General features: G+C 35.1%; 1 protein-coding gene across 1 annotated transcript in view; it reads left to right on the top strand.

The window, feature by feature from the left end:
- Nucleotides 1-12,394, top strand: part of dusp22a (dual specificity phosphatase 22a) — a 120,053-nt gene that overhangs the window by 32,042 nt on the left and 75,617 nt on the right. Inside the window, exons 5-6 of the mRNA XM_081373248.1 lie at nucleotides 6,611-6,685; nucleotides 7,067-7,238. Of these exons, the coding sequence (XP_081229374.1) occupies nucleotides 6,611-6,685; nucleotides 7,067-7,238 (247 nt within the window). The remainder of the gene's footprint in view (nucleotides 1-6,610; nucleotides 6,686-7,066; nucleotides 7,239-12,394) is intronic.

Genomic DNA, 12,394 nt, shown 5'->3' with positions numbered 1-12,394 from the left:
ATGTGGGCCACATAAGGGCCGTTAGATTTTAACAGAACTCAACCATACTAAAGTTGCATACCAGGCCCACATATGGGCCACATGAATTTGTTGTATTTGGCTCATGCTTGGTGGAGTTATGGCAGTCCTTTGGTTCAGTTCTGGCAAAGGAGATGTGGGCCATATCTGGGCCGGCAAACACAAACTAATCTGGGCCACAGCTCAGCTGTTTATCTGGCCCACATCTGTGCCAAAGGTAATTTGCTGACTGGGGCACAACTGCTCCTTATGTAAAACTCAGTTAAATGATTTGGCGGTGTGAAAGCATTATGCTGCGGATTTAAATGTGACTCATTAATTGAAATAATTTGAATGCATTTTACGTTGTTTCTTTTCATGCAGTTAACGTTTCTGAATTTATTTGAAATTTGAACTTTTTGTGTAATTTTTGAGGACTGGTCAGGATAATTTTAATAATTAGTTTAATAATTCATAATATTTTGACAGCCCAAAGAGCTGCAGTCCACATTTAAAAGTGCAACAGGCCAAAAGTACCATTAATGGGATAAGTGTATTACAGTAGGTGCATTGGAGTGTATTAAGAATGCACTAAAGTAATAAAACTTCTGATCAGGTACGTGAATTTCTTTGACTATATGTTGTTTTCTTTATTTGTCATAATTACATATATTTACTTCTGTAACTACTTTTTAGATGTATGTAAAGCTACTTTGTAACCATGCAAAATTGTGATAAGTGCTATATTATTTCTATTTAAATTGAATTAAGCAATAGCCTACCTGATATTCAAAGTGTGGTTAAATTATTGGAAAGGTAAAGGTCATAATTATAAAACTTACTTCATGATTATTTTTTTGCAACTCAAAATACATTTCCTGTAAACTTTTATCTTGCATATACTATGTTTATATAACAGGTCAACAGAGGATTCAACAAAAAGAAGGACTGAAGTAGAACTTAAATATTTAACAAATTAAATAATTTTATTTGCAAATTGCTCGTTTCATTTGCGCTGTAGGTAAAAGTTGTGTTTGGAAATTCTGCCATTACAGCACCTGTTAGCACAAACAAACAAGATGTTTCTGTTTATAACTTTGGTTTGCACAAAAAGAAAGTCTCATCTAAAAAAAATTACATAGCATAATCTTAAATTAATTTCATCATTCTCAGATTTGAAATACATGGTGAAACTTATGTCTCACCATGTACAATATAGATTGTTTCAAAGCAGCCTACAGTGATAATAGGAAATTAAAGTAACAGATTGTTTTGGCTTTACATCAGCTCTAGAATAAAGTTATTGTCCAGCTAAATTTAGTTTTGATTAATTCACTTCCATTGTAAAGATCATTAGTTATTAACTAAGGGGCCACTTACATGACACCGTTCTAACAGAAAACCCTTAATGCGCTCTGGCCTGCAAAGGTTTGCGCTCTGAACGCAAACCTTGAAATAGGTTCCAAAGTGCAAGCGTTGAAAAATATTGAAAAACGTTATCATCTCCACGTAAACTTCAAAAACGCAAATCTGTGAAAACGCTGACGGCATGCACATGCGTATTACGTGTACTTCTGCGTATCAATGTGAACTGGAATAATTTTGAAAACGTTTTATCTGTACAGAGGTAAAGGGAAGGGAAGTGGGCCTCACAGAGGAGAGACTATGTGACACTTCCGGACTGGGTAACACTTTATAATAACGTTCAGTTTTAAGTCATTAATAAGTGGTTAGTTAATGATGAACTAATCATTTAAAAAACATTCAGAAATGATTAGCAAGTGATATACTAACATGTTATGTATGTTTTGTAAATTGTGTTACAAGTCATTTACAAGTGATTAGTAAATGATTAACTAATCATTTATGAAACATGACTATGCATTCATAAATGATTAGTGATATGTTCATTATTTTATGTATGTTTTGTAGATTCAGTTATAAGTCATTTACAATTGATTAGTTAATGATTAACTAATCATTTACAAAACATAACTATGCGTTTCATAAATGTTTAATAAATGATGTTAATTTTTTTTTGTATGTTTTGCTCACATCGGGTGCACAGTGGTTAAAGACTCCATGTGTTTCAGAGAAGACAGCTGTCTATACCCTCACCAGTCAACACTTACACTGCAGTACACACTACAGTGTTCAACACCCGTTATAGATGTGTAAACGCATGAATAAATCATTTACAACACTTTCTGCATCCCCTAATCTAAAGTGTAAACTATTCATCACTTGTAAATGTCTTACACTTAATTTCTAGATTACCACTTCAAGAATCAAAAAGGCATAAGATCTATGAATATTATCTACGAATGTATATGTAACACATTTACAAGTGATGAATAGTTTACACTTTAGATTAGGGGATGCAGAAAGTGTTATAAATCATTTACAACACTTTCTGCATCCCCTAATCTAAAGTGTAAACTATTCATCACTTGTAAATATGTTACACTTACCTGTTACAAATGATCTGTACGTGTATTCAAGGCATTTAGCATTTACAACACTTTATGCACCCTCTAATTGCTACATGCATACAAAAAAAACCCAAAACATTATTTATTAAACATTTATGAAACGCATATTCATGTTTTGTAAATGATTAGTTAATCATTTACTAATCAATTGTAAATGACTTAAAACTGAATCTACAAAACATACATACAATAATTAACATATCACTTATTAATCATTTATGAACGCATAGTCATGTTTCGTAAATAATTAGTTAATCATTTACTAATCACTTGTAAATGACTTGTAACAGAATTTACAAAACATACATAAAATGTTAGTATATCACTTGCTAATCATTTATGAATGTTCTGTAAATGATTATTTCATCATTAACTAACCACTTATAAATGAATAACAAATGAACCTTATTATAAAGTGTTACCGAGATGGGTTTTTAGTCTAGATTTAAACTGACAGAGTGTGTCTGCTTCCCGGACAATGTTAGAAAGACTGTTCCAACGTTTAGGTGCTAAATAGGAAAAGGATCTACTGCCAGCAGTCGATTTTGATATTCTAGGTATTATCAACTGGCTGGAATTTTGAGATCGCAATAGACGTGAAGGACTATAATGCATTAAGAGTTCACTTAAGTACTGGGGACCTAAATCATTTAGTGCTTTGTAAGTAATCAGCAATATTTTAAAATGTATACAATGTTTAATAGGGAGGGATACTTCCTGGTTCTGGTAAGAACTCTAGCTGCTGCTTTTTGGACCAGCTGTAGTTTGTTTATTATGTGTGCAAGGCAACCACCCATAAGAGCATTACAATAATCTAGCCTTGATGTCATGAACGCATTAACTAACATTTCCGCATTTGTCATTGAAAGCATATGTCGTAATTTAGATATATTTTTAAGATGGAAGAATGTGGTTTTACAGATACTAGAAACCATGCTAATGCAATTCCACTAATGCCAACATAATTTTCGAGTCTATTTAAAAGAATGTTGTGGTCAATGGTATCAAATGCAGCACTAAGATCTAGTAACACAAATAGAGAGATACAACCACGATTGGATGATAAGAGCAAACCATTTGTGACTCTAATGAGAGCTGTCTCAGTACTATGGTACGGTCTAAATCCTGAATGGAAATCCTTGCAGATACCATTTCTTTCTAAAAAGGAACATAGTTGTTGAAGATACTGCCTTTTCTAGTATCTTTGACAGAAAAGGTAGATTCAAGATCAGCCTGTAATTGACTAATTCTGTAGGATCAAGTTGTGTTTTTTTAACAAGCGGTTTAATAATAGCCAGCTTAAAAGTTTTTGGTACGTATCCTAATGACAGAGAAGAATTAATGATATTAAGAAGAGCATCTATGACCTATCTATGAAGCATATCTTTCAATAGCTTAGTCGGTATAGGGTCTAACATACATGTTGTCGATTTAGATGATTTAACGAGTTTAGAAAATTCTTTCTCTCCTATAGTAATGAATGAATCAAAATTTTCCTCAGGGAGACTACAATGCACTGATCTGATACTGTAGTTGACGGTTGTAAAATTATAACTTTCTCCCTAATATTATCAATCTTTTAAGTAAAGAAGTTCATCGAGAACTCTGGATTTCCAGGGTACCAATTTAGTATATCAAAAGTACAATTGCAGGGTATTTAGATTAAGTACATAAATATGTAATTATATTTGTAGTATACTTAGCATAAAAAAAAATATTTCAAATGCATTTTAGTATATTTATTTTTTACTAGGGTATTGTATGTAGCGTAGAATATGATTTGTTTTAAAAAGTCTATGGACAATTCTACCAATAACATCCAGAACCATCCATGTTCAGCATCCAGAACAAATAAATATACCATTTCCGTTTATTTTATACCGGATCAAAAACTGTTTTTGAGATTTCAGAAAGCATTCATGTGTTATTAAGACTCTTTCCCCGCCATTTGCGAAATTTTCCAGCATTTATGAGACAACGCTTACTCCTTTGCTGTAGAGAAAGATGATACATGTTACACTTGGAAAGTAAACGTGAAGACATTGAATTAAACATAAACACAGTTTTTGTGTCTTAATCAGCTTTTCCTCATATACTGGCATGTATAATATTTACAATTTAATTTATAAAATAAATTTGTAAAGCATGTGGAATTTTTCTACAATATTCACTCATGACAGTAAAATAGGGCATTCTAAGTCAATCTACTGCAGTATTTCCTCTCTCAATCATGAAAATGTGGTTAACACCCAGTCATGCTTGAACAAAAACAAATACCGTCATATACCGTGAAACCGGTATAATTTAGAAAAATACCGTGATATACATTTTTGGTCATACTGCCCAGCACTACAGCAGATGAAGATCATGCAATTCCTGCAGTTCGCGGATGTGCAAATGTTGAATTTTCAGCCGAATTTTAACCACTGAATTTGTGGGAGCGAATTTGTAAAGCGAAATAAAACTGACCGAAAATTGGCTGTCGAATATTATAGGTTGTATTTTTAAAAACAGACTGAATATTTTAGTGAAGTGAAGTCTGAAAGGCGAATGTGGGTAATTGATTTTTTTTTTATAATGAAAATGTATCTGAAATGTTTTGAATTTAAATATTCACAGCTTAAATACAACCATGTTGAATTTCAGACCCTAAAAATGCAAGCCCTTTAGAGCAATTCAACATGCTTTAGTTTCAAATACATTTGTCATTATTTTTTCTTCCATACATAAGCATCATAAAACACCTGAATGACATTCTGACATCTTAATGTTTTACAGTAGCAAATGCTCTAAACATGACATTTTCCAAATGAAAACACATTTGACAAATGTCTGGTGTATGTGTGCTCATGAGATACTGGCCCCTGATGCAATCCTTAGGGAAGGAAACTGCACTGGCCACTAGGACTATTAAAAGCCCCTCTGTCACAATCCCACAGCTTTAAAATAAGGATAACGGTCAATCTGCCTGTTTCATCACACACAAGTCCTTTTTCCAATGGGGTGGCCTCACACACTGGCAAAACTGAGCTTGGGTAGATTTTTAGTGAAAAGTTAAAGTTAGAATCACAAAAAGTTAGAATAAAGTTAGAATCACAAAAAAAGTTAGAATCAGATGTTAGAATCACATAGTATGAATAGCCTATATCTGGTAGTCACACTGTTTTAATGACTTCATGTGGTATAGAAATCTTCAAGAGTAATAGTGCTTCAAAGTCTCTTTCTCATTTTCTGCTATTGGTTAAAATCAATCTGCAGTTTGTCTGATATTAAGATCATGGCAATAACATGGAAAACATTAAAACCATCGAGGAACTTCTCTTTGCAATTGTTGTGTATGGGTCATCATGTTCTAAAACACAAGGTATATAAATCATAGTGGTTAATGCCATTTATTATGTGCATTATCAGTAGATCAGTTTGTTTAATAAATATGACATAAATACCACACATATGACAATTTATACAATGAAAAAGGTGCTTCATGTTTTTAAGTCAAAATTATTTAATGTTACTGAATCACCAACAAAACATGTTTACAGTGTAGGACAACATTCTAAACACAATATTGATTTGAATTGCATATGTTGCCCTACACACACACACACACACACACACACACACACACACACACACACACACACACACACACACACACACACACACACACACAAATATGGTTTTGCAGTCCTTCATTGCTTAGCTTTATTGGGAAATCAGCTTTTATTTGGAGAGCAGTTTGCCAGTTTTTGCAATCTCATGTTTCCCAATCATACCTGAATTTGCGGGTTTTCATGGTGCTGGAAAACCGTAGTCACTCACCCAAACAGTTATGTGCTAAATCTGTTAAACTGTGTATATTAGTTTTACCCACTCTACTGTAAATTCAGTTTTAAATTATAATTCATAATTTTCTTCCCTAGAACTATCTTGAGAAATGCCAAAACAATCAAAAAATCAACCTTTCAAATTTAGAAACAACTGGACATGTAGTTAGGTATCCTATGTCAGTCTACTTTTTAATATACAATATATATATATAAAAAAAAGAATAATAATATATATCTGTGATAACTTTAGTGTTGTGATGCAACTAATGTCACTTTCTTGTGTCTTGTCAGGTCTCAACATTTCAAAGAGTCCATACGCTTTATCCATGAGTGTCGACTTAATGGAGGGTCATGTCTAGTTCATTGGTAGGTTTTATATTTGTGTGGTATTATGGGTATTTTGATATGTGGTATGGTGTGAGCTGCATTTATAAAGGTTACAGGAGCTTTAGGGCAACCATGGTTTAACTGTAACATCTTGTTTGGCTTGCATCATTCAGCTTTGTTCCTTTACCAGTATTACAGTCTAGACAGGTCATTGCTGTCTTATGCTTATGTATATATATATATATATATATATATATATATATATATATATATATATATATATATATATATATATATATATATATGTTATACTACAGTCTGTGTGAATAAACATGATCCCAATGCCAAACAATGTGTCATTCATTATAATTAATGCTCTTCCATGTTCAAACAACCTCACAAACCCTTTTCCTGCTACAGTCTTGCTGGGGTGTCTCGCAGTACCACCGTGGTGGTGGCTTACCTCATGACTGTCACCAGCTACGGCTGGGAAGAGTGTCTTACTGCAGTGAAGGCTGTGCGCTCCTTTGTGGGCCCAAACTATGGCTTCCAGCAGCAGCTGCAGGAGTTCCAGATGAAACAGGTGTCAGAGGTACATTCAGCATTTCATAGACAGATTCTGTCTGGACATAGCTTCCAATCAGAGTTTGATATTTTGAACTGACAAACATATGAGTAAAGATATAAATATAATCTGTATTTTTTCCATGTCAGTCTACACCAGTGTTTCTTAAGCGGTCACAAGACCATTTTGAGTGGGTTGAGGTGTGTGTAGTCAAAGAAACAACAACACACAACTTAATTCTAATTGTTTTTTTCTGATGCAAGATTTTATTTTGAAACACGTGCATGAAAGCTGTTGTTTCTTCTGTCAGACGCAATTAATGTAAAAAGTGCCTGAGAATTTTTTTTAATTTTTGTTACTTAAAGGGGTGATTGAATATGATTTCACTTTTCTAACTTTAGTTAGTGTGTAATGTTGCTGTTTGAGCATAAACAACATCTGCAAAGCTACAACGCTCAAAGTTCAAAGCAAAGGGAGATATTTTCTTTTAAAGGGGTCATATAATGCCATTTTTGTACAAGCTAATATGATTCTTTAGGGTCTAAATTAAAAGTTTGTAATATACTTTAATTAGAAATTCTCATTAGTATTTTAAGAAAACACTCATTTTACCTGGTCAAAAACAGCTCTGTTTTCAGCACGCCGTTTAAGTGCATGTGTCTTTAAATGATAATGAGCTTTGCTCACCCCGCCCCTCTGTTCTGTGCGTACACCGTTTTTAATAATAACACAATAACCATAGCGCGTTGTTCATTATAAAGTGGGATTATGAATTATATTGAGAACGTCGTACATAGAAAACATGCCGTAATGTACCCTGAGTGTAAACAGCCGCATTCTTCGTGAAGCTTGCAGCAAGCGATTTGCAATGATTAATATAAATATAATATAATTAATAAAACGTTACACTCACTTCTTCTTCTGGAGGTGCAGCAGGAACACGAATAGTTGGTACCGATCCTTTTTTCTGGAGCAGCTTCTTTGCAAAACCAGCTTTATACTGACCTCGTTTGTAAAGCAGTCTGGTGTGTGAAATGATTCGCGCAAACATGAAAGCATTGACGTTGATCGTGGGGAATATTCCCTTCGAAAACAAAACTCAGCCAATGCGTCTTCAGCGGTTCGGATTTAGGAACATCAGTATGACTGCTGTGTTCCTTATTACACCCAAGAACAGAACACCACAATCACTTAGACGCCATTCTGCTCATAGACAGTGCTCCAGCGTATCAACAATGACCGCGCCGGTCCGCACGGACTGTGATTGACAGCTCGCTCACGAGCAAGGGTGGGTCTGTGTTGAAGCGCTGCTGTCAATCAACAATCGTGGGAGGGGTGTCTATTTTGTGACGTCACAAAATCGAACGGCTTGGTTTGAGATGGGGGGAAAACATAATAAGATTTAAAAAAAAAAACACTGGATGGATTTTTATCATTTTATGATGGTTATGTACAGGCACTGCCAACAAACATTTCAGTACAATCAACTTGTAAAAGTGCATGTACCATTATATGACCCCTTTAAAGAAATTGTTTTTTAAGGACTACAACAAATGGCTGGTAAGGACTACACGACATTCCTCCCAGGTTAGTGACATCAATAGAAGATAACTACACATAAGCTACATAAATTCACCAACTAACCATTCAGAAATGTGTTGTCACTTCTTCTTGAGTCTCTCCATCATTGTCTGACTCCGGTTTGAACATAAAAGGCTAAAGGTTTTTGAACTTTTCAGTGCATGTCTGTGTGAGGTAAAAGGACACAACCTCTTGAAGCTCCGTCCTCTGTGCTGGGAGCAGCAGCTCATTTGCATTTAAAGGAACAGACACAAAAAACAGTGCATTTTTGCTCACCCTCAAAAAGTGACAACTTTAACATGCTGTATAAAAATATCTGTGGGGTATTTTGAGCTAAAATTTCACATACACACTCAGGGGACATCAACGACTTATTTTACATCTTGTGAAAAGGGCATTATACCACCCCTTTAAAAGTAAGTTTATTATTTTATTTATTATTATACCTTTATTTAACCAGGAGGTCCCATTGAGATTCAGAATCTCTTTTCCAAGAGAGACCTGGCCAAGGTAGCAGCCAAATCACAACAAATGCATACATTACAAATTACATTTTCACGATAAAAGAAGTACAAAATGTTAAAAATAAAAATATAAAACACAATGAGACTCTTAAGAAAAACAAGAACATGTCTCCATCACAACACTCTTTACAGTAGTTTTAAATTCATTTACGGATTTCTATCTTTAGCTCTTTTTGTAGATTATTCCACTCCCAAGGTGCTAAATAAGAAAAAGCAGTTTTTCCCAATTCGGTTGTAACTCGTGGCACATTAAAAAGCAACCACTTTGAGGAGCGTAGCTAATAGGTACCAGAGCAAACAGAGAGGAGGTTACAGAGGTACAGTGGAAATTTGCCAAGTATAGCTTTATAAATAAAGATATACCAGTGCTGTTGTCTATGAATTTTAAGTGATGTCCAATCAACTAAATCATAAAGAATGCAGTGATGGGTAAGGGACTTTGTATTTGTTATGAATCGTAGTGATGCATGGTAAACTGAATCAACATGACGCAGGATGGAAAATGCAGCATGCATGTACAATATATCTCCATAATCAATTACAGGCAGAAAAGTAGCTTCCACAAGTTTCTTCTTAGCACTAAAAGTAAAGCAAGATTTGTTTCTGTAATAGAAGCCGAACTTGACTTTAAGTTTCTTAACTAAAGCAGTAATATGTTCATTGAAGGAAAGCTTATCATCTATCCATATCCCCAAGTACTTGTATGAAGACACTCTCTCAATTGATTTCCCATCTAATGACAAAAGGCCACAATTAAATTGTCGAGTAGCTGTGCTCGAGCTTTTGAGAAGACCATAAACTTTGTTTTCTGTGTATTTAAATAATGTGTATTGCAATGCCTGAAATGCAGTCTGAAGTTCCTGCACTGCTACTGAAATGGTGGAAGCCTGGGTGTAAACCACTGTATCATCAGCGTATAAATGTAATTTGGCTTGAACATCTCTATCCAAATCATTTATAAAAATTGAAAACAAGAATGGGTCCTAAAATTGATCCTTGAGGGACACCTTTAGTTATCTCAAGAAAATCAGATTTATAACCTTCAGCATAAACACATTGAGTACGATCTACAAAATAATTCTGGAACCATGCAACAGCCTTCTCACTTAAACCAACTGAACGTAGTTTGGTCAATAACAATCCATGATCCACCGAATCAAATGCCTTAGAAAGATCAACAAATAATGCAGCAGTTGTAAGTCAAATACTGTTTTAACTGTATATTCACAAATGATTCCAAGATCTTTGACAAAACAGAAAGTTTTGATATTGGACGGTAATTATTCAATTCTGATGGGTCTCCACCTTTATGTAAAGGGAGAACATAGGCTGCTTTCCAACTTTTAGGAATAGAGTTAGAAAGAAGACTCAAATTAAAAATATGCGCTATGGGCTCAGCAATAATATCAGCTGCCACTTTTAACAGAAAGGGATCCAGATTATCTGTACCTGCTGACTTTTTGTGATCAATGTCTCTGAGTTGATTTTTTTTATAAGTTACATATAAAAAAAAAAGTCTCTCAACTAAATGAACCAAAACGAACTCTCCTGTCCTGTCAGATGTTATACTGTGGTCGCAACGTGCACTTTTCAGTTGCATGCACAAATGTGGAGGCGTGCTCACTGTATATCGCTTCACTATAGAGCAAATGAATTTACAAGCATGCAACATTGTAATTAATAAGTCATGAAATTAAAAGTACCAATTAATTACATAACTGTTAAGATGTGTATTGGCTGGGAAGGATTTGCATGCAGATATGATTCTATTCTATTCATCAGGATCAGTGTACATATGTTTTATTAACAGGATGTTTTAGTATTGTGCATTTATTATGATAAGCGTAGTTTCCATAATCTTAACCCAAAATACCTCTTAAAGGGATGGTTTGGAGTAATTTCAACCTAGGGTCCTTTGCACCATGACCTCAAGCCAAACACCCTCCCAGAAGCTTTTTTTCCCTTGGTAGAACATTATTAAAGTTAGAGCTTATTTAGAGATATCAGTCGAATGGCTTCAAGTGGCTTCTAATGGATCCAAGGTTGTATCTCGTGCAGGTCCTCCATCTGGTCTGGATACGGCCCGGATACGGGTGACTACATCATGCGTTGTGGTCGTGTCCAGGCGCAGGTCCTCCATCTGGTCTGGATACGACATGGATCCAGCTGATTAAAGTAAACCTCGGAATAAGCAGAAAGACTAACATTAGTGTAGATGCCATTCTTCTTATGATGTAACAAGTACATCAGGTTTTATTGGAAGTGTTCCCAGTAGAGATGCGCGGATGGGCTATTATTTCATCCGCACCCGCATCACAAAACTCACCATCCGTCCGCCATCCATCCGCACCAACGTTTTTGACCAATTTTCAAAACCGCACCCGCCCGCCATCCGCTGATTGGTGTATACATATATTTTTTATTTGATTGGTTCAACCGCCCGCCACCCACCCGAATTTAATTTAAATATAATTTTTCGTCACGTCATCTGCCCAATCCGCGGTTTATCCGCGGAGTCCGCGGCTGTGACCGCCAACCGCGCATCTCTAGTTCCCAGTTCCGGCTGACCTAATTTATGCAGCCTAATAATCATTTAACTGATTTGAATAATAGGAATGTATAATTTTCTATGTGTATGCCATGCCAGGTTAAAGAGTGTGTCTGCTTCCCGGACAATGTTAGGAAGACTGTTCCAGAGTTTAGGTGCTAAATAGGAAAAGGATCTACTGGCAGCAGTCGATTTTGATATTCCAGGTATTATCAAATGGCCAGACTTTTGAGATTGCAATAGACATGAAGGATTATAATGCGTTAAGAGCTCACTCAAGTATTGGGGAGCTAAACTATTTAGTGCTTTGTAAGTAATCAGCAATACTTTAAAATGTATACAAAGTTTAATAGGGAGCCAATGCAGTGTTGACAGAACCAGGCTAATATGGTCATACTTCCTGGTTCTGGTAAGAACTCTAGCTGCTGCTTTGTGGACCAGCTGTAGTTTATTTATTATGCGTGCAGGGCAACCACCCATAAGAGCATTACAATAATCTAGCCTTGAGGTCATGAACGCATGAACTAACT

The sequence above is a fragment of the Scardinius erythrophthalmus genome (genome assembly GCF_964197995.2).
Source record: "Scardinius erythrophthalmus genome assembly, chromosome: 8".
NCBI lineage: Eukaryota > Metazoa > Chordata > Actinopteri > Cypriniformes > Leuciscidae > Scardinius > Scardinius erythrophthalmus.
Note: the sequence above shows the minus strand (reverse complement) of the source record. Positions and strands in the feature narration are given on the sequence as shown.